The 22,979-nt window shown below is 38.4% G+C and overlaps 1 protein-coding gene across 2 annotated transcripts in view; it reads left to right on the top strand.

The window, feature by feature from the left end:
* Window positions 1-12,426: 12,426 nt before the first annotated feature.
* LOC141436136 (5'-3' exonuclease PLD3-like) overlaps window positions 12,427-22,979 on the top strand; it is a 68,008-nt gene continuing 57,455 nt past the window's right edge. The window contains exon 1 of one of the 2 annotated variants that reach the window (XM_074098997.1): window positions 12,427-12,738. In XM_074098997.1, coding sequence (XP_073955098.1) covers window positions 12,478-12,738 — 261 coding nt within the window. In that variant the 5' untranslated portion in view covers window positions 12,427-12,477. Of the gene's footprint in view, window positions 12,739-16,922; window positions 17,757-22,979 lie in introns of those variants that run through there. The other variant, XM_074098998.1, reaches the window with a different exon arrangement.

Here is a 22,979-nt window from a genome sequence, read left to right as displayed (position 1 = left end):
TGAAAGTATTTAATTTTTTTTAAGTTTGAAGGTATTTAAATAAAATATATATTATTCTGAGGGGAGGCCTGTGCCCTGCAGTGGGACGTATATAGGCTGGGATTATTATTATTATTATTATATAGTATAAAATTGTATTTAAGTGAACGATTGCGACTGCTACTTGACTGGCGCGTCGTTTTGCCAATTCGCCGTTGTTGATGGCTTCCCGGACCACTTCGAGTTCTTCCAGGGACCACCAGTAGTCCGCGGACCACAGGACCTACAGGAACACTAGACCCGAGTAAAAAGTATGGGTGTGTAATGTTTGTCATACTACCTACCTATGTCCTAGCTTTCATCATCCGTCCGTTCAGCAGGGATTCCCTTTCGTATACTTATTACTAATCTTACTAATATTATAAACGCGAAAGTTTGTATGGATGAATGTTTGGATGTTTGTTACTCTTTCACGCAAAAACTACGGAACGGATTGGCATGAAATTTAGTATACAGATAATAAATACCCTGGATTAACATATAGGCTACTATTTATCCCGTAATAATGTATGGTTCCTGTGGGATCAATACCAATTCTGAGCGAGCGAAAGCTGTTATAGTTTACAATACTTGCATTGACGTAAAGACGAGCGCTACGCTGCGTAGGTACTATAAGTACTGCGTAGCCCGTAGCAGGTGCTACGATTATAAACCGTTCGTTATCACTATATTTATTCCGCTTTTATACAACCGAATATAAAATTGAGTCATCTTCATACAACCCCGCTTATATAAAAGTGAACTTGGTGCGTGTTTTTGTTACAAAGGGCTTTGAGAATAACAGAGAATACTGAACGTATACCTACCGATAATAAAATCCCATAATTTTAAACGCTTCGTCTAGTCTTCTTCATGTACGTCAATGAAGACTAAATTATATTTTATTGGAATTTACATGGTGATGAAATAAAACTCAGATTTATAATTCAACTATGCCAGATCTAAAGGACAAACACAATCAAAGCCGGGGTAAAGGCTAGTGCAAACTATTTTACTCGTATAATACCTACTCTTGTTCTTTAATCCCCAAATTACGGCAATATATGTGTTTCAATTTGAAACAGTGACAAAATTTTGCAGGTGGTAGGACCTTGTGCAAGGTCCGCCCGGATTGCTACCACCATCTTGGTCGCTAATCCTGCCGTGAAGCAGCAGTGCTTGCACGGTTGTGTTTCGGCGTGGAGAGTAAGACAGCCGGTGAAATTACTGGCACTTGAGGTATCCCATCTTAGGCCTCTAGGTTGGCAACGCATCTGCAATCCCCCTGGTGTTGCGAGTGTCTATGGGCTGTGGTGATCTCTTACCATCAGGAAACCCACTTGCTCGTTTGCCATCCAGTCGAATAAAAAAAGAAAAAAAGACGAAGGGCTACGGATTAGCCCGAAACATGTCGAGCTAAACTCGATTTAAGACGTGAGTTATCCGGGTCAATATATTTAATATGAGTGAGTCTCACGGTAGTTTAATGTTCAAAATAACAGACCTGAGTATTTGATATTAATTTTAGCAGGCCATCAACCCCCGACCACCTGGGGGGAGTACATTGTCGCGTGTGCGGCCGGGACACTTTTTTTTTTTTTCGATGTGAAAATGCTTTATGCATACTTCCGTGGAAAGTTATGTGGGACTCTCTGAACTTAGCATACCCACTAAAAACACATCGGCGTTTCTCCACTCTGCCGTTATGGGAGCGCCATGGGATCGGATCGCGGACATTCAACCATGACGCTCCCCGGTGGCCCCAGTCCTATGCGCTGGGGGAACCGCGCCAAAGGGAAGGGTCATAAACGCATTGACCCTCCTCCTGCCCGCTGTGTAGGACCGGATACTGTGAGTTCACACACACGGTAGCCCTACTGGGAGGATCAGGCGGTTTGCAGCAATAAACTGCGCTTGCCGTCTCCCCCTACGTTTACGCCGGAGCGGATGCGCGTCTGCAGCTTCTTCGCGATCACGCTCCGCGGCCTCCTTTTGTAACATAACAGTGTTACAGAAGGAGGCCACTGCCTTCCATGATCTCTCGCTGTGAAGCATGGCTTTGACGATGCTAGGCAGCGAGAGATTCGCTACCCTCACGACGCTTATGAGTGTTTGGCGCTCCACAGCCCATCGACTGCACACCTCCAAGGTGTGTTGGGCCGTATCGTCCGGGTCGCCGCACTCATGGCAACCTGGGTTAGGTTCTCGCCCTATCTTGGGCAAATAATGGCCGAAACTACCATGCCCAGTCATTATCTGCGTGAGCCGGTATGTCAAGGCTCCGTGGTTCCAACCAATGGTCAAGCAACGGGAGGAGTGCCCCTATGGTGCGGGTTCCATAGGAGGAGTCCTCCAGCTTGCTCCTTCACCGATCCCTCATCCTATCTGTAGCCAGGTGCGGCCGGGACCCTGTCCCGACTCGGCCTATTTAGTCACGAGCGCAAGTGTCGTCTTGATGGTATTTAGATCATCTGTAAAAGATGTCAAGGCCTATTATTTATCAGCTTGATACCACCACGCATTCCTGGAAAAAGGATCTTGAAAGAAAGACATGCAGATAGACAGAGGGGCTGACGGACAACGAAGTGATACAGAGAGAGATACGGGACCCTAAAAATATCTAAACAATGGTGAAAACTGCACTAAAATCTGTTGCGTTGTTTGTAAGATCTACATATGTACCTGCTTACATACCTACATAGATACGAGGAAAGACGGCCAGAAGGGCCTTTATTTTATATTATTTATAAGTACGAGTACTATGTAACTATATACCTACTAGGTAAATAGGTATTATGCTAAAATGCAACTGTGCAAGCACTAACTATAAGCGCAGAATTAGCGAGTATAATGGGATAGCGATCCTATGGGACCTTGCATAAGTTTAGTACTATCATCATGCATAGCTACTACTAAAACAAGAGACGAGCGACAAAGGCCGTGACCCTGGATGTGGATCTAGACACGCGGTAGCGTGTCAAGCCAAGTTCAAGCTAACAGGACTGGCCAGCAGCAACGTGTGTAATTTTACCCGAACCATTTGGAGCCACTTTTGACCCCCTCATAACTCAAAAACTGTTTCACATAAACATGTCAAATTTGGCTCATTTAAGAGGGCTTATATCTGCTGAGCTGGTAACGTTGCATTTTTGTTAGTTTTTCTCGTTTAAGTATGCCATAAAAATTGAATGAAAATTAAAAATGTTGTCTGATAGCACTATTCCAATAATTATTCGTAATAGAGTTTTATTTTTTAAAAACGAATTAATTAATGTTTATTAACGGGTTTTAAAGAAAATAAAAGTCTATAACGAGTAATTATCGGAGTAGACACATTAACTTATATACTAAGAAGAGTTCTACCAGACCACATTTTTAATTTTCATTCAATTTTTATGGAATAATCGAGAAAAATTATCAAAAATGCGACGTTGCCAGCTCAGCAGGAATAAACGCTCTTAATGAGATTTGTGGGATACATATGTGCTCCAAATGTCATAAACACACCTTAAACGGTTATTTAGATATTAACGTCCATATATCGTCATTTTTATTACTGACTCACCTATAGGGAGATCAAAACTCTAACCCAGTTCCAGATGACCTAGAAAGTTCAAATTAGGCATCCATATAGGTAGTTGGGTGAATACAAAGGATTAGGTAAATCAGGAACTAGTAAATTTTCATCATTTTATTATTAATATTTTTAAATTAAAGTATTTCTGTACTAAAGTCACGATATCCCATCAAAACATAAATGTGAAATGAGAGCCAAGTTCAATATTATGATGACATATATACCTTGATAGTTGATTTTAACGACAAAAGAAGTGAGATCTAAATGGGTGCCAAGTGCCAAGGTGCCAAGTTCAGTACTGAAATTTATTTATAATAATATAAAATATTTTATAACAACTTTAAAATATAATTTCTTTTTATAAGTTAGGATAATACATTGAAGCCCAAGGTCGGACTTGGCTAGTTTTTATATACGAATTATATTATAGCCTTCGCAAGTTTTAAAGCTGTAAGTTCCTATAATTCTTCCGAAAATTTGGCTTGCTGGTAGAAACGAGCCATCGAACATAGGGCTCTTCCATGACTGTTTTAGTAGTTACTTAATAATAATTCGTATATGAGAACTAGCCAAGTCAGACCTTATATAGGCTTCAATATAATTATCCTAAGTTATAAGAAGAAATGAGCCCTCTTGTTCTGAGAGGAGGCCTGTGCCCAGCATTGGGACGTATATAGGCTGGGATGATGATGATGATGATAAGAAGAAATGATATTTATATTGTTCTAAAATATTTTATTTTGTTATAAATAAATTTCAGGACATTGAGCTTGGCACCTTGGCACTTGGCACCCATTTAGATCTCACTTCTTTTGTCGTTAAAATCTACAATCAAGGCATATGCCATCATAATTGAACTTGGCTCTCATTTCACATTTATGTTTTAATGGGATCATACCACCTGATTCAGGACACGTACACATCCTTGGCGATACAGCGGTCTGATGTAGCATTTGTACCGGGAACAAGTTTCCGTGCGGAATACTTGGATCTATCAGTTGCTTCTAACTGCCTGTCTGATAATTTTAATAATTATAATAATTATATCTGTACCTATGGGATATATAGAAAATACATTTTATCCAGTCTAGATTCTAGGAGGAAAGAATAAACACTAGTGAACATCGCATAGTATAAATTAGGCTCCTCTTAGCATACTCGTACCTACCTGATGTTGCGGCAAGCGCCTAAGCCGCAGCGCTGTTTTTCAGTGGGACCCATTTAAAATTAAATCCCTAAATCGACACGGACGCCAGCCATGTTGCGGCGTAGTTCGAAATGTACTTATCTCAATTTACCAAACAACAAGATCGTGTCAAGAGCTCATTAGATACCTACTCTTAATAAGTAAATAGGTAGGTTACCTTAATTGTTTTATTTTTGTTTTGTTTTTTTTTGTCCTATTTAATTTGTTTTCATTATGATTATGACTTTAATTTTCGTGTTGTATATTTTCCTTAAACCTTGTAAAGCCCAGCGTTGTATATAAGTACAGTACTTATTGCTATGTGATATTGAATTCGCACAAGACACATTAAGTTTTAAGGGCTTTAGGAATTCAATATCCTAGTTACTTTGCCGCTGTGACGGATCCGTCCGGGCCCGCCCCCAATGTAATGTCGTGTACCTAAGAGTTTCCTAATTAGAATCCAACTTTCTTCTTTCTTTTTGAATACCTACGGCGTAAAACGACACGTTTAGTTTTCAGGACTGTTACTTAAATACTAAGCTTAGCGTGTCTACATGTTTGTAAGAACATGGTTCTTCGTACCGTGTATCCACAACAATCCTATGTGGAGATCCGTGATAAATGGACTAACTCCACAACATATTGCAGACGAATACAAACCATATCAGTCAAGTTTTACTGTCACGTATAGAACAGTTTCGTCTGCGTTCTTCCGTGGACTTATCATTTTGATAACAATCGCGACTCATGAAATTTTAGCCTCTGACTCATACACAACAAATATCATATTCAGTAAACTCTTTATGGCTAAGCAATTATACGAGCGTAAAAACAAACGATAGTGAACTTTAACACCGCAGCTATCATAGACCAAACTATAAAATGTATTAAGGGTCGAATACACCTGGCAAGTAAAAGTTAGCGAGTGTGCTAAAGGCATTTCAATTCAAAATAATACTATAAAGGCCATTCATTCAGGTCATATGTAACCTGCCGTAGACACGGCGAGTGTCAGAAAAAGTTAGGCAATTGGCCCTCTGCAGTGTGCTACCTTGTCTAAGGAAGTCATCATTGTTTTTACCAAGGAAGCCACTGTGACCTTTACTGTGAAAGATTCTACTGCAGGTCGGGCTTACAGCGGTTAACCTATGCTTGCGGAACTTTATTTTTGTACAATCCTGCTAAGTTGTCAATTTCAGAAAATTGCATTAGAGATTTATCGAATGAGCCAGTGAGAAATGAGCATTATGTGTACGGTAGTACTACTCGTATTAGTTATTCAGTGTTATGTTTTTGGTTCATTTTTTTTTAACCTTTGCAATTTGATACTTTACCAGTAGCAGTGATTGGACATTTTGGTTATGCAACCTGAAGAGTGAGGGAAATGTGAGTCAGGTTTGTTTTGATCTAGGTGCAAAGCTTCGCACCTAGTTAATGTTCATATCCTATGTCTTTGCCATACACACTTGACATCATTGACGTATGTAACTCCGTCCGCGCAGAATTCGTTTATCGCTATCCCGCGGGAACTATGCAATTTTCCGGAATAAAACCTATCCTATATCCTTCTCCGGGAGTCAAACTATATGTACACCGAATTTGATCTAAATCGGTTCAGTGGTTAAGACGTGATCAACCTTCAAACAAAAAACAAACATACAAACTTTCACATTTATATAGGTAATACTAGTGTTTACCCGCGGCTTCGCACACGTAAATCATAAGATCCAGCAGCTGAATTAAAATTTCGGGATTTATAAAAATTCCCGTGGGAATTCCCGAAAATTAAATCGTGGTTTTCATTGACTTTACATTAAAAACAATCATGTCGAATTTCATGACTAAGCCCAGCGGTTGTTGTTTCGAGATTTTGTCCCTATCCCGTGGGAATATCGGAATGAAAAGTAGCCAAATTTCATCCAAATCCAAATCCGTCCAGCCGTTACAGCTTGAAGGAGTAACAAACATTAAATCGTCACTCACAAACTTTCGCATTTATAATATTAGTAGGAAGGATTAGTGGGGAATGGATGCGAGCCGATCGGATTTGCACTGCGCTGCAACGAGCTTATTGTTCATCCATAAAGTACGTCACACATTTAGGGGGAGGGGTCAAGCGGTTTGTGACACCGGAACAAAATACAATACGTGTGACAAGCGGGGGGGGGGGGGTGCCAAAAAGGGTCAAAATTTGTGTGACCTACTTTAATGGATGGCCCCCAACCACATACGCAATGTCAAGATGCACAGGAGATATCGCTACTCTGCCTCTAGGGCAGACGTTTTTAACCGTTGTGCCGCGACACACTGCTGATTTGGGACCATTTCGTGAAATGCATAATAGACTGAGAGGTGGCAGGAATTTTTAAAACGATCATGGAAACGGTTAGACTCATTTTTATGTGTTGTAGAGTGGTCTGCTGATGTGAATAATTTTGGTCTGCCTGCACCACTTAGAGCAGGCAGACCAATTCGGTTCACATGAGGAGACGCCATACTTTGAATATGTACTAAAACTAACCATTTCTGTTATCGTTTTTTTTTTCGCAACAATAAAGCCTCTTTTATGCGCTATATCTCAAAGTTGCACCCACTGAGAGCAGGCAGACCAATTCGTTTCACATGAGGAGACGCCATACTTTGAATATGTACTAAAACTAACCATTTCTGTTATCGTTTTTTTTTTCGCAACAATAAAGCCTCTTTTATGCGCTATATCTCAAAGTTGCACCCACTGAGAGCAGGCAGACCAAAATTATTCGCATCAGCAGACCACTCTACAACACATAAAAATGAGTCTAACCGTTTCCATGATCGTTTTAAAAATTCCTGCCACCTCTTAGACTATAACTATTTTATTTTTTATTCTTTCTTCATCTCATTCATCTCATTTTTGTTACATTTAAGTGTTTTCTTTCAAAAGGTTAAAAACACCTGCTAGAGCCTAGATACTGGTATATTTCCAGGTGTACCGCGGTTGCCGCAATGTGTATGCTGCATTGATATCTTATATAAACATTCTACCTACTTATTTTAATGACAAAATAGTACGAAAACAACTGAAGTTCTAAGTACTATTATAGGTATACTCTACGCGCCAGTGCGACTCGTACTTGGCTCTTTTTTAATAGTATGCCGTGAAACGTTTGATGAACGAAAAGTGTGCCCTTAAAACCAAAACCGACAGATTGCTGATTTAGGACTATTTTGTGACCTGCGTAACTATTTTATTTTTATTTTTTATTCATTCTTCTCATTTTTGCCACGAATAAATGTTTTATTTCTTTCTTTTCTTTCAAAAGGTTAAAAACACCTGCTAGGGCCTCGATACTCGCCCCTCTTACTTGCCTCGTGTAATCGACGCTTTACGTAATGGATAATAGTGCGTTGTCGCGTCGTCGCGTGTTTGGAATTTTCTAGGTATTCCCTAATGGAGTTTTAACTGTTTATTTAAAATGTCTATAAACAATATTAATTATTGAGCGATCCACGTGCGGCATGTAATGTCGCATCAAAAATTTTTCGTTTTTCACGAGCTTCACGATGAAGGAAAACATCGTGAGGAAACCCGCACAAACGTGCCAAGCAATTTAATGGCTCGCGTTAAAACTTCGACCTAAGCCTTCAATCTGAGAGGAAGTCTGCGCCCTGCCCAGCTTTAAGACGTTTTAAAGGCTGAAATGGCCAGGTCCGGATTTAGGGGAGGGCATCCAGGGCTAGGTACAGCCCCGGGGCCTCCGTAAGAAAGGGGCCTCCACATTAGAGAGAGACTTCGTTTATTTTTTTCAAATTCCGACGAGTAAACAACTTACCCTTTGTCATTTTTTATATATGTTTGTTACTTAAATGCTTTAAGATTCTACTTAGTTTCACAATAAATTATTTATTGAAAAACATGAGTGAAAAAAAAAACATTTTATTTGGAAAATAGTCTTTGGCCTCCACTCCTTTGTTGCCCCAAGTAGGGCATGGATACCGGTATTCGGTATTACCGAAAAACCGGGATACCGGACATTTTTCCTCTTTTTTAATACCGGTATTAAATATCTACAAAGCCGGGTTTTCGGTATTTTGACTTTGTGTTTAAAATAGTAATAATCGACTTTAATTTCAAACAAGCAAGCACTTTTAATAACTTGTGTCTTCAGACTTATGGCTTTTGAAGTTACTTACCTCCTAATCTACTTTCAAATTTAAAATTTACCGCGCACAAGTTTGCTTTGTTTATTTGTAGTGTAAGCTTTCTCGAAGTTGGACCTACCTAACTGGACCGTTTGTCCCAGGTATACATAGCCGTCTCAACCATGACTACAATAATATCGTCGACGAATCGAAGGCGAGTGAAGTACCCGCCATTCATGTTGATGCCTCGTCGTTTCCAGTCCAGAACCTTAAAAGCATTCTCCAATGCAGCGGTGAACAGTTTTGGAGAGATCACATCTCCTTGTCTGACTCCCCGCTGCAGAGGAATAGGCTTCGTGCTCTGGTCCTATAGTCGGACGGACATAGTGGCGTTTTTGTACAGACACTTCAACACTTCGATATACCGGTAGTCAAGTTGGCACCCCTGGAGAGCCTGCAGCACTGCCCAAGTCTCGATCGAATCGAAGGCTTTCTCGTAGTCCACAAATGCAAGGCAAAGGGGGAGGTTATACCCTTCGGTCTTTTGTATAACCTGCCGCAACGCAACGTACATGTGGTCTACGATACTATAGCCTTTTCGGAAGCCGGCTTGTTAGGGAGGCTGGAAATCGTGAAACCTGCTCGCGAAACGATTTGTGATGACCCAGGAAAACAGCTTGTAAACATGGCTCAGAAGTAAGATGGGTCTATAATTCTTCAGCAATGTGTAATCACCTTTTTTGAAGATGAGCACCACCACTGTCTTCTGTTCCATGCTTTCGGTGTTCCCCCTTGGTGGAGGACGGAACTAAACGGCGTCTGGCGGTCCTTAAGGACCCCCTCCTTCAGGAGTTCGGCTGTAATTTCATCGTCACTCGGGGCTTTGTCATTCTTAAGCTGTTTGAGGGCCATACTAATCTCGTACAGGCTGACGTCCGGGATGTCTTCGTGATAGTGTCGGGTTAATCTAGCGCTCGGGTCTTTAGCTAGATTTTCGACGGGTGTTCGGGTTGTCGTGTCGCTATCCATAAATCCTCTCGACTTCCCCCAACAGCTCAGGTTTGGATGAAATATTGCTGCCGTCGTCGGTCTTCAACTTCATTAACCGGCTTTGACTAACAGACAGATCCCTGGTAAACACCTTAGAGCCTCTGTTATGCTTAATAGCCTCTTCAATGCTTTTGGTATTAAATCGGCGTACATCACACTTCAGAGACTTTGAGATATGCCTGCCTATTGAACTGCCGATACCGACAAGCGTCACCAGAGGACTGTAGCAGCGTCTCACGCCTCACCTCCATGAGCCTAAGGCCAGAGCGCGAGAGCCTATTGGTTATAGTTTGGCGGGTTTTGAAGAAGTTAGACCCGACCATACGGACAGCTTCCACAAACCCGTCGTTGTAATCGTCCACGTCGCCACACAGGCATTCGAAACGGTTTTGAAGTTTGAGCTGAAAGCTCTCGGGGTTTTGGAGCTGAGCAGGTTCCGGGCGGAGCGTAGATTTCATCAGTAGAGGCCTTTCAAGCTTGAACTGGATATTTAATGAGCCTCGTACAAGCAAAAGATATTATGCGAAAATTTGGTTGGGAACTAATAATCGGCGAAACAATTTTCACCGAAAAATTAGAGAAACACATATTAGTATTAGTTAACAATTAACAACTTCAGTTTTTTATTTTAATACTTGCTCATTAAAAGGGAAGTTTATTAAATCTTGCTTTTCATTTATATTGGTTATATTTCAACAAAACAACAGACTTATACAGAAAGAAAGAAAAATAAGGGAAAAATACGGAAAATACCGAAAATTTACCGAAATACCGGGATACCGGTTTTCAAAATTTGAATACCGAAATAATACCGGTATCGCCATCAAACCCAATACCGCAAAGGCCCTAGCCCCAAGGCCTCCAGACCTCTAAATCCGGCCCTGGAAATGATGATGATGATTATTTGCATGATTCAACCAGATTGACGTTCAAAGCATAATTAAATTTATATATTTCGGCTTTCGGCACGCTCCAAGAAAAGTTGTAAGGGAACTTGGAATCGTTTTAACGTAGCCTGGGGCTAAATACATTTTAGAAGTAACACTGAACAAGTGAACAGTGCCCTTAGTGTAAGTTTTTGGTTACAAAATACGTCTCGATCGCGTTCGCGTTAAAATCTCAATTTGTATGTGTTGTCATACGAATTGTGATTTTAACGCGAACTCGATCGAGACGTATTTTGGAACCGAAAACTTACACTAAGGGCACAGGCCCTGTACTACGAAGTGCAAAATTAGAACTTCGTATCTTACCGTCCCTCCGACGCTTATATTACGAGAGTGAGAGGGACGGTAAGATACGAACATCGATTTTCGAATTTCGTAGTAGCCCCCCTGTTTACAAGTTTAAAGCGTGCCCCGCCCAGCCCACGACCTTTTCTAAGAGCAGTTTTGAATACCTATTTCTTAAAACAATGTAAGCTCTGCGTAAGTTTGTTTTACGATAATGTTTGAAAAAGTTTTAAAAATGTAGAGTGGATTTTAAAATTTAATTTCACTTTATAATATACGTATTTTTGTTTATGTCTTGTTTTTAAAAAAGGGTTTCGGAGTGTCCCATTTACTTTGTACATATATCTCATTGTTTGTCAATTGTGTTTGTTTACTTATTTTGTACAATAAAGACTTTACATACATACTAAAAGATTTACTTACAATAGCTACGTAGGTACGTCTCTTTATTAAATTTGAAAGAGAATTGTGATATTTATCTTAATTAAAATATAGATTCATTTAAAATGGCTGAAATCATGCCAGTACAATAGAAAAAGTATATCCCATCAAAAACATAAATATGAAAAAATGCCAAGTTTGGAATCGATTTCACTTTATAATAAAGCTCCTTTGATTTGTTATTTTATTTGCTACTTAGTGTCCGACTGGGCAAGTTTACTCTTGTTCATATTGCTCTACTTTATTGATGTGAAGGCAAACATGATCACTTCTTTCGGTTATTGACTCCTTACCTTAGCTCTAATTCAAATGCTTGATTATATCTTTCGCCAATAATAAGTATATTGTACTCGACGGAGATGATTAAAGTAAAAACTGGCCAAGTTGCTTTATCCCACTATTTAATATTATAAATACGAAAGTTTATAAGTCTGTTTGTTTGTTTAGTTACCTCATCACGTCTAAACCGCTGAACCAATTTAGATGAATTTCGGTATATAGATAGTTTGAGTCCCGGAGGAGTGATAAAAGAATCCTACGCAGAGTCGCGAGCAACTGGCTTGTGAAGTTATAATTATTATATAACAGCAATAATGTGAGTATATACTTATTCGCTGTTCGAAGCATAATTGCGGCAGTCAGTCCACCTAAGTCGACTATACCCTTACTTTAACGATGACACACAGAAAAACCCTTAAAATATTTGCTTAAACAAAGTATATTTTTTCAGACAGACCTTAAAACTTTTTACCGCGCAAGTCCACGTTCACCTTAGCAGACGGCTATTGCTTGGCAGCCAAGCGCCGCGGCCACACGTGTCCCTAGCTCTCGCAACCCCCGCGTAAATCATGCCTACTTGGTGGGATTATCTTCGCTTTAACCAGCAAAACAATAAGAGGAACCTAGAGGAAGGCCTCTTCCAAATCGCATCCCAAACCTGCAATATCCTGGTCAAAGTTAACAATACGAACAATATTAACTTGACAAGGAACAATCGGAGTGACGAGTACGGCTGTGCTGGGCCTCCTGAGGCGAAGAGTTCCATGGAAATCTGCATCCCTAAGTTCAGGAAGAATTCGTTGACGGTGGGCTGTAACCCTGGACTTTCGGTGAGTACTTTGTGTATGTAAGATTTCATTGCTTTAGGTACTTAACAAATTAAAAACAAATCCTAAGTTGCACAGATTCAAACAAGTTTATCAGGTTATTTATATTTTGCAAAATATTTTGCTTTGACTAACATTTGTTTAACATTTTTTATTGAAATGAAAATGAATACGTGCTTTGTTTAGTCGCTATAAATTTTAGGTTTTTTTAATCTACAAACAAATAAATACTTTCTCAGATCTGCAATTGATATTTTTAAATGTGTGAGTGAGTACCTAAGGTAATTTAAAAGTTTTTTTGATTTGACTTGAAAAATGACCAGTACGAAAAGATTCAACTCCTAAGTTATGTATGTTTATGTTAGTTTTGAAGTAGGTATCTTAGATCCCAAAAGTATTGACTACAAGTGTAAATTTCTGTGCTTTTTTACTATTAATTTTTCGGCTGGGCTTATTCTAAATATGTATAGAGTCGTACAAACTGCAGTAACAAACACAGTTTAAGTATTCAAACATAACTCGAGAACTCTTCACACTCAAGGTTTTTATGAAACGACTGTTGCATTAAATATAGGTATATACACCCGATCAAAATGACTTTATAATGTGAAATCGATTCGGGATAAACTACTACGTAATAAACAATACTTACAATTAAGTAAATAGCTAATATTATCTTGGCTAATTGGGTATGAGTGGCCCTGTAACAGGAGCAAAAAATTAAACCACAGCTTCCACTCTTCATCTTGAGCTAATTTATTTTATATTATGATTTTTATTATAGTTTAATTGGACAAGCAATGTATAGCCAAACCCGTCATTTTGTTACGTGACAGGCGATGTCATTTAGACTATTGGATGGCGTACATTGAAAATACCTATTAATTTGTTTGGAATAAACATAATGATAAAATTACTTAATTTTTGAAAGCTCTATTTTAATTTTTTGCTCCTGTTTCTGGGCCCACTCGGTATTTCTGTGTAAAAAAAAGTATTTTATTTACTTAATTTATTGAATCAGGCGTTACTTTGCGGAGGTCCATATCAAAGAACTAAAATAATTTCCTTGGTCACCCGCGACCTTACGATAGCTAAGCTTATGCAAAATATGCGTGTTCATGCAGTTCTACGCGTCAGTGTAGTGTGGTGGTGGTGATAGATGGGTTTGTGTGATTTGTGTGTGTTCTTACAGTGTGGAGGTGGAGGAACTGCATGAACACGCATATTTTGCATAAGCTTATAGCTATCGTAAGGTCGCGGGTGAGCAAGGAAATTATTTTAGTTTATTTTATTTACTTCGTCGGTTACATTTTTAGAAAATATTAGACGAATCTAACAAAAAAATACAAAAAAATAACAAAAAATGGAACCGACTACAAAAACCCTTGAAAATAATTTTCTACTAGTTTGAAGTCAATGCTTCAGCACGAGACAGGAGTGGAACTACTCGTATAGTCGTCTACCTCACCTACTTACTTAAGTAGGTACTAATATTATATTGGGCTTTAATCACTCCTGCTGGCTCGTGCTGAGGCACCGACCTCAAACTAATAGAAAATTATTTTCAAGGTTTTTCTAGTCGGGTCCATATTTTGTTAAAAAAAATTTTTTCATGTTTTTTAGCGATTTGTATCCATTAAGCTCAAACACGGTATACTCGTAGTAATATTATTTTATAAAGAATACCGGTACCTACGGTCTTCTTTATCAAGTCCAGTTCACCAAATGATACTTTCTGAATGTAAATACTTGACTTGGTGTTAAAAATGCCAAAATCGCTATAGGTGTGCTTTAAAAACCGGAGGGTTGCCCTCGATTTCCCTAAGATCCCATCATCAGATCCTGACTTGGTGTCAATGGGACCACCTCGGAAGTATGTCCTTTAGAACACCAAAAATTTTGAAATTCGGCCCACAATTGGCGGAGTTATCGCGTAACACACATTTAAAAAAAACATACAGTCGAATTGATGCTAAATTGGCGCTGTACAATTCTCCATATAAATAATTTACGCTGTCGCTATCGAGTACGGTCACTGTAGGTATACTTTGCGTCTAGTGTGGCGTTTTCACAAAACATTCGTTTACTATTTGAAGACGTAAATCGAGCGTTCGGTCGTCGATACTTAGCCGCCACATGTCCACGGTGCGGCGTCGTCACCAGTGCCCATAGTGTGAGTTTTCGGTTACAAAATACGTCTCGATCGCGACGCGATCCGATCGAGACGTATTTTGTAACCGAAAACTTACACTAAGGGTACAGTTTTCGTTACAATACGCGGACTAGCAAACCTACACTCACAAAAGTTGTGCAAACTTTCCGCTACTAGAGGCGCTGTCGGTGTTTCCATACAAATTGAGATTTTAACGCGAACGCGATCGAGACGTATTTTGTGAACGGGAAAATACACTAAGCACACAGAGTTGTCGGGACGGAAGGGCGCTCGTAGCATCACGCCGTGCTAAAACTGTCGCACGGAGTGACGTTACGCGGTACTTTAAGTGGCTATATAATTATCTTAGTAATTTTTTATTTAATCGACAAAAGAAAAAATAAGGGCCTGTTTCACCACATGTCGACTAACTTTAAGTGACGGATGTCAGTGATGCTGTCTCTGTTTGTTTTTTCCGAATAAACAAAGATGGCATTACTTTTATCTGGCACTTAAAGTTAGTCGACATGTGGTGAAACAGGCCCTAAGTGTCTTATATTTTGAGATTGTAGCTGACGGATTAATTAGATTTATTTAGGAAACGGCGCCTATTACCGCTTGCTGCCACTTATTTATTATGTGAAGGTATCTGTCAATAAAAATACAAGTTGGAAAGAAAGAAAGAAAGAAAATAATTTATTTATAACAGCAATGACACATAATAAGTAAAAATAACAATAGGAAATGTTGCCGCTATAAAAAGATTACGATTGTGTACCAGTTTTATTAAAGCTAATGAAAACAAAGTATAGGTGGATACTATCTAGGAGCACTATCTGTCATCTTGTAATAATTAGCTTTATGATAATTTATTTATGTGTTTGTTGCTGTTTATCTCACTGCCTATATTTATTTTAGACGTATATTATATTTAGGTACGATATAATTATGTATGTATTCGTTGCGTTTTAATTTCCTGTTCTACTTTTGATGCACCACCTGTTGAACTTTTCTGTAAAAAAGGTTGCCTGCAAGTGATCGCTCTTAAGCGATAAGGCCGCCTATTGCTTACCTTGTATTTTTTTTTCTGTGTATCTGTTTTCTGTATCGCTTACTATTTCTGGTGTACAATAGAGTCTTTGTATTGTATTGTATTGTATACTTAGTCATAAGATAAAACTCATGCGTAACATGCGTTGTAATTTGTACCTAATGTGTAGAGTCAGACTCTACGTAAGCGTAGATAAGTACTATCGATTCTTCTTTAAAAATTCTTATCCCAAATGAGTATGCAAACTAAATTGTCCTATGAAGTTACGCTGAGTAAAATTAAGTTAGCAAGATTATCAATTTTGCAATAAAAGCTTTTTAAAAGTAGTGACTTTAATCTTTTGAAAATGGAAACTCTTTGTTACACATAACACACAGATTACATTACAGATTACAGACTATAATAAAATAAAAAAATAAAATAAATACGTCGGTCGCTTTTCAATATCTTTCCAACGGCATATGCGGTCAACGCCCTGACTTATGTAACAACTTTCACATACTACTTAAATAAAGGAGAAGAAGATATTCCTTTATGGGACAAGTTCGTCTTTATACATATGTTCCTCATTGTAATCTGTTTATTGTTATGTGTTTTATGTATGTAGGTACCATCAGCCAAATATGTGGTCTACCAACCTAAAGATGATAATCGTTTGCATGTCATAAAACAATAATGCCAATAGACGTGTCTGTCAACTTGAAAATTCGACAGCGACATTCATTTGACAGGAACTTGTTTAAAAATTGATAGACCACTTATTTGGCTGATGGTACAATAAAGAGTTATACACCATACACATGCTAACTGGACAGAAAATTGGATGCTTTTGTTAAGGAAGTGGCTGAATTGATTGAAGTGGGACTGTCCTTGTAATGATTCACTAAGTCACACAATGATTCACACAGTGTGTGATAGCAAATGTGCAATGACATCAATAAAGCAGCAAGCAGCATTCCCGCGTTGAACTGCGATTGAGATTCTTTGCGCGAGAAAGCTGCCGGCGCGAGGGTTGCCTGTTGCCTCCCTTAACCTATTGCTGAGCTCCCTGTGTAGCTCCAGCGCACCCTTACCCCAGGGAACTAGAGTCTCGACGCCGAAAGCAAAGAAATGATATTGGGCGCCCAGACAGCTATATTTTGTGACCTTGAGACGTTAATATTCTGATCTACTTTTGATGCACCACCTGTTGTAAACTAGTCCTTCCTTCTTTCGGTAAAAAAGATTGCCTGGAAGAGATCACTCTTAAGCGATAGTGCCGCCTATTGCTTACCTTGTAATTTTTTCTCTGTGTATCTGTTTTCTATATCGCATACTATTTCTGGTGTACAATAAAGAGTCTTTGTGTTGTATTGTATTGTACATTCTTTCTCCTCAGATTACCTTAAAGCCTTAAAGATGCGACAGAGGTAACTTATATTGCATGCACCTACGCACATATTACGAATAAAATAGGAGCACTTATACCATCGTGCATGACACGTAAGATAGCTTAATCAATGCATTTTTTCTCTAGATAACAGACACGTCACAAGGTCACAACATAATATCGCGTTACTGATGCATGGGTTAAAAATAAGTTCACGTTTTAAATAATTTATAACAAAGCGGCCTGCAATTGTTGCATTCTGCAAACAAATCCGTAGTAGCCTGTCCTTGTCTAATGGACTCATGTGTAAAAGATGCATGCAAAGGCGCGCATCACTTTCAGTACTGCTTCAGAGTGCGTCGGCTATAAACGATTTCCGATACAGTGTTAATAAACTGTCTTCAACTGGTGTACTTACTAGAAATTTGTGCAAGCTGATTCGTTTTGAGGTTAGTTTAATATTAAGTTTATTTTATTTCGCGTGGTATTGCGAGGCGAACGTCCATATCGATTTCGACCGCAGAGACGGGTCGAAGCCGTCGTAGTAACCTTGTTCCAATTTATTGCTATTAAACATACCTCATGAGTGTTTTGGGCTGTTTTTCATCAATCATTGTGGTCAAGTAGCATGCATGCATTATCATCGTAATTTAAATAGTATATTTTATTCAAATCATATTCAATAACAATTTAACTGAAACCAGAAGATAACAATTAAATTATATCTATTTACAGATACGAGTAACAAAGACTAGAACAAATTATTTATAGCAATTCCCTTAGGCAATGTACCTACACCAGCTGGCAGTGTTCTTTCTTGAATAACTAAGGCAGATAAGCTAATTCTTTGTCCAAGGAAGCTGCCATCTCTTCCATCATCCCCTGTGACACTTATCGTCTACTAACCTTAAAAGGTTAGTAGACTTAGTTATTTCTTTATGAAGCTTCAAAGTGCTAGGCCCCCACAGACCAAGGGTCTCAACACCGAATGGGACAAAGTCGTATTCGGTGCCTAGTCTATACTCCATTTATTTTAACATTTGAAACTTAACGGTAAAATTTGCACACGTTTTTAAATGAAACAACGAAACTATTTAAAATTGAGTTAACTTCTATAATGAAAACATAATAAATACAGCTAATGAATGTACATGTAGGTATTTTTAGTCCATTTGCGTTCCAAATACCGAGAAACGTGTGTTACAATTTGACCAATTCAAACCTTAAATTAAACGGGGTATAGTAGTATATTCTATAGCGTTACTCATAGGTAGGTCTTCTTAACCAAGTGAATAGCGACCCATTGTAGAACCTTTCCACAGAAAAAGTCCTGACTACATTAGGAAGCTTACTGTGAGAGCGTTCTGCGATGGCCCATTAATCAAATGTTTCGATATACCTCATTGACAATTTCGTGCGTGATATTCGGTAGAACCCTGTCGCACGGAGCCTCGTTGCCTTATAAATATTTTTATTAGTACGGAAAATGCAGGCTACCGTAAACTGCTTCAACTTTGCCCTCTGGCCCCACATTGCCTGATTCGATTTAGAGTCGATAACTTAGCACTCTGATAGGCTTTAAACTTTTATCTACACGGGAATTATTATTACGGGGGGATAAAAGTTTAAAAACCTAGAAGGGTGCTAGTTATCGACTGTAAATTGAGTCAGGCAATGTTAGCGCCAGAGGGCAAAGTTGAAGCAGTTTACGGTACGACAGGGTTCTATCAAGTGTCACACACGAGTTTGTCACGGTATAATAGCTTTAACTTGATATACCTACCTTGGTAATTACATATACGATATACTTACTATATGTATGGTGTACCTACGCGGTTTATAAGGCAGTCACTCTGATATTCGAATCACAAATTCCTATTGGAGTTTCTTATTACACCTAATTAGGTAGGTACATTTGCATCAAAGCATAAATGTGAAATGAGAGCCAAGTTCAATATTATGAAAATGCCTTGATTGTTGACTTTAACGACAAAAGAAGTCAGATGGGATATCATTACTTTTTGTACAGAAATAATTTAATTTAAAAATAATAATAAAATGATAAAAATTTACTAGTTTCTGATTTATTTCTTTGTATTCACCCAACTACCTATCTGGATGCCAAATTTGAAATTTCTAGGTCATCTGGAACTAGGTTAGAATTTTGATCTATAGGTGAGTCAGTGATAAAAAAAATGACGATTCTTGAATGTTAATATCTAACTAACCGTTTGAGGTGTGTATATAAAATTTGGAGTACATATGTATCTCACAAGTCTCATTAAATGAGTCAAATTTGACATGTTTGTGTGAAATAGTTTTTGAGTTATGAGGGGGTCAAAAGTGGCTCCAAATGGTTCGGTTATATATATAATACACACGGTGCTGCTCGCCAGTTCTGTTAGCTTGAACTTGGCTTGACACGCTACCGCGTGTCTAGATATTGTAATGAAACTAGCACCTGCGAAGCAATTCAATGGTAAGTATGTGTGAATTCCTAATCCGCACTGGGCCCGCGTGGGAACTACAGTCCACGCTCCTATTTTGAAAGAAAGCCTGTGCCCAGTAGGGAATATCAGAAGGTTTTCAATTCCGGTACCAAGATTGCCCAGCAGACATATTTAGGCCGAGATGATTGATAATGATGATAATGAGTTCACATTACGAACAAAAGGACGCGGACAACTAGGAATGCCCAAAAGGAAAATCCATAGACTTTCAAAAAAGCTTCATGTTTAAAAATCGAACCGCCACCAGTGACCTAGATTCGTGCTTCCCCACTGAGTGTGCCTATCCATTACCTTTGCTTTTAAGGCAAAACTGCTGCTAAATCTGGCAGTATCGGAACTAAAACACAATGACATCGAAATTTGAAAGCCATATCCGATTTGCAAGTCATGATTATAGCGACCTATCAAAACTTAGGCGACGGCAAGGTTGGAAGTTCTCTGTTCAGTTTTAAGAGTACTAAGGTTTACGGAGGTGACGTTCGTTAAATTCAAGAAATGATACCATGTTAAAACAACAATCGTTTTTTTTCTCGACTAACCTTATAATGTGGGGTATCTTGGATAGGTCTTTTAAAATTAAAAACATTGGGGGTTGCCGAGACGATTTTTCGATTTAGTGACCTCTCTTCCCGTCCCGTCTTCTCCCCCCCAACCCCTCTATCATTTAAACTTTAAACTATTGGGTGGAAACATTTGAAAATTTATTTTATTATGTTATACGGCTAATATTGCTTGAGCTATAAAATATACCTAAATTTGGAAGATTCCGTACAGCACAATACGAAATCCTTAGAAAGATGTTACTTCATTTTTTCGTAATGACTACGGAACCCTATCTTGGGCGTGTCCGACACGCTCTCGGCCGGTTTTTTTTAAACATAAAACATTAAAAAAAAATGCTCATTGATAGCTGGAGATCGAGGTGAAAAATTGGCGACATTTGATTGTGAATACGATAGGTACACGACATAAACATTTCTATTCCTATTTATGTATTAGTTCTGTTAGGTTAGTTAGTTAAACTCTGGTAGGTTTAATGCTCTAAGGTTTAGTAAGTCGAAAGCCAAATGGATGTCAATCGTGAAGGTTGACCTTGATCGTGACATTAAACAATAACAGCTAAGAAAACTTATTCGTGCTGTGTAAGGAAAGTTTTCCGTAATGATAATGATTATAAGCTGTAAGTAGGTATGTTGAGTTTAAAAAGTCGAGATACCTATTATGGTAATGTTTTATAAATTTTACTTTACTTACCGTAATTTACACGCTACGAAATTCCTTGCGTCCCTTTTTCGGTGACATTTTGTGTCACAATTTGCGTTGTACCCTTTATTAAGTACATTTAAATTATGTTCGTCTTTCTTTCTTTCTTTCAAATTTGGTTACTTATACATTATAAAAAAATCGATTAAGTCCGAGTCAAGGTCGAGGATTCCGTACTCTTTAAACAATCTAATTCACTAGGTCTATATAGGTACCAAATTTAAGTTCATAACGTAGGTGTATATATAAGTAGGTACACAATACGGTTCTTGTATGGTAGGTACGTGCTTATTTATTGTTTTAGTTCCATCTCTGTACCAGACAGTTAAACGTACAAACCTCTATCTCGAAATGATAATAGATTAAATACACTGCATATCAAAAAGAAAGTGTAAATTTAACTTGTCTTTCTATTACGGTTCTTGAGATACAGCCCTGTGACAGTAAGACAGATGGACAACGAAGCGACGGTAATTGGGTTCAGGTTGGGAACCCAAATTATCACTTTAAACTGCTGAAAAATATACTTCCGACCTTCCAGAATAACACGTGCTGCGGTACGAGTACCTACATATTTTTACAATCAACTGTATTTAAACGTCGTGCTTAAATGCATCAATTTATATTTAATCCTATAACTATATTTTTTAGTTTGTGATCCAATATAGAACATCTTAGAATACGGTCGTACTTACCTAAGTCGCTTTATCTTATCCAGACCCTAAAGTTACCAACACCCATTCTGCCGGCCGGTATTAGACAAGAAACTTCTGAGCCTGTTTGTTTCTAAGTTCCCTTTGCATCCCAATAGAAAACTATATAGTTAATACTTACTGTCGCTGAGAAAATCAATAACTATAAGCATGCCTATAACTTTGCTTCAGACTTCTAGGCAATAACCTAGAAGAGGTTTATGAAAGTATTACACCTAATTGGTTCAAGTTTATGAGTTGTAACTTTGTCACTCGATCATAAACTTTTCCTTACTACTTGCAGGATGCGTCAACAACATAGTAGTAGTGTTGTTTTACTAACAATTAAAGCGAATTTGTAGCCAGGGTTGGAAATTGGTGCCAAAAATACAGGTAGGTATAAAAGCGGTATTTTCCATTTCGGTTCCATAATGTCGATAATGATATACCGCTTTGATACCGGTAGTTTTGGTGCCAGTTTCCAGCCCTGGTTGTGTTCAACATCAGGTTTCTCATATGTAATATTAACCCTCTTGTTCGCACTCATGTAAGTAGTTTGATACCGGTAAGGACGGTAAGGTTCTAAACTGGAAAAGTATACCAGTAATTACTCTTGGAAAAGTATACGTACCAAAAACATCGCTAGCTAAGCTTGGTAGCGACACCTAACAAGGTCAGAATTACAGATATTTGAAAATACCGGTACCTATTTCAAGCTCTAATCGCGATAGTACATAAACGTACCTACTTCGTAGAAAAAGGCAACGTTCATGGAAGTGAAATTAGCATAGAAAGTTGTACTGGTGTAGAATAGAATACTGGAAATGGGGAGTGTAAACGTTTTAGTATTCACGGTGAGGTTGTTATGACAAACGGGTTGTTAGGAAAGCGAAGGGTAAGGATACACTTACGTAAAATCAATTAGGTAGCTCGATGCTCCTCGAGCTACTGCTACTTAGGTACTACTATACAATGTTCGTATGGTCGTACGTAACATGTACTAATACTAATCTGCATTTAAAATTTTGCAAGTGAATAACCACTTACAGTACCTACTCAAATTTATTTAATTTAGTACTTAAATGTAGACGAAAATTTTAAGGTATTGTATTGTAACTATACTTATTTATTTAAACAAACGCATTAAATGGTACAATTGAAGTAAAAACTATCCCAACCTAAACTAACACAGTATATATGTCGGCGG

This window comes from Choristoneura fumiferana, chromosome 16, assembly GCF_025370935.1.
Source record: "Choristoneura fumiferana chromosome 16, NRCan_CFum_1, whole genome shotgun sequence".
In the NCBI taxonomy this organism is placed as follows: Eukaryota; Metazoa; Arthropoda; class Insecta; order Lepidoptera; family Tortricidae; genus Choristoneura; species Choristoneura fumiferana.
This window is presented reverse-complemented; position numbering and strand designations above follow the sequence as displayed.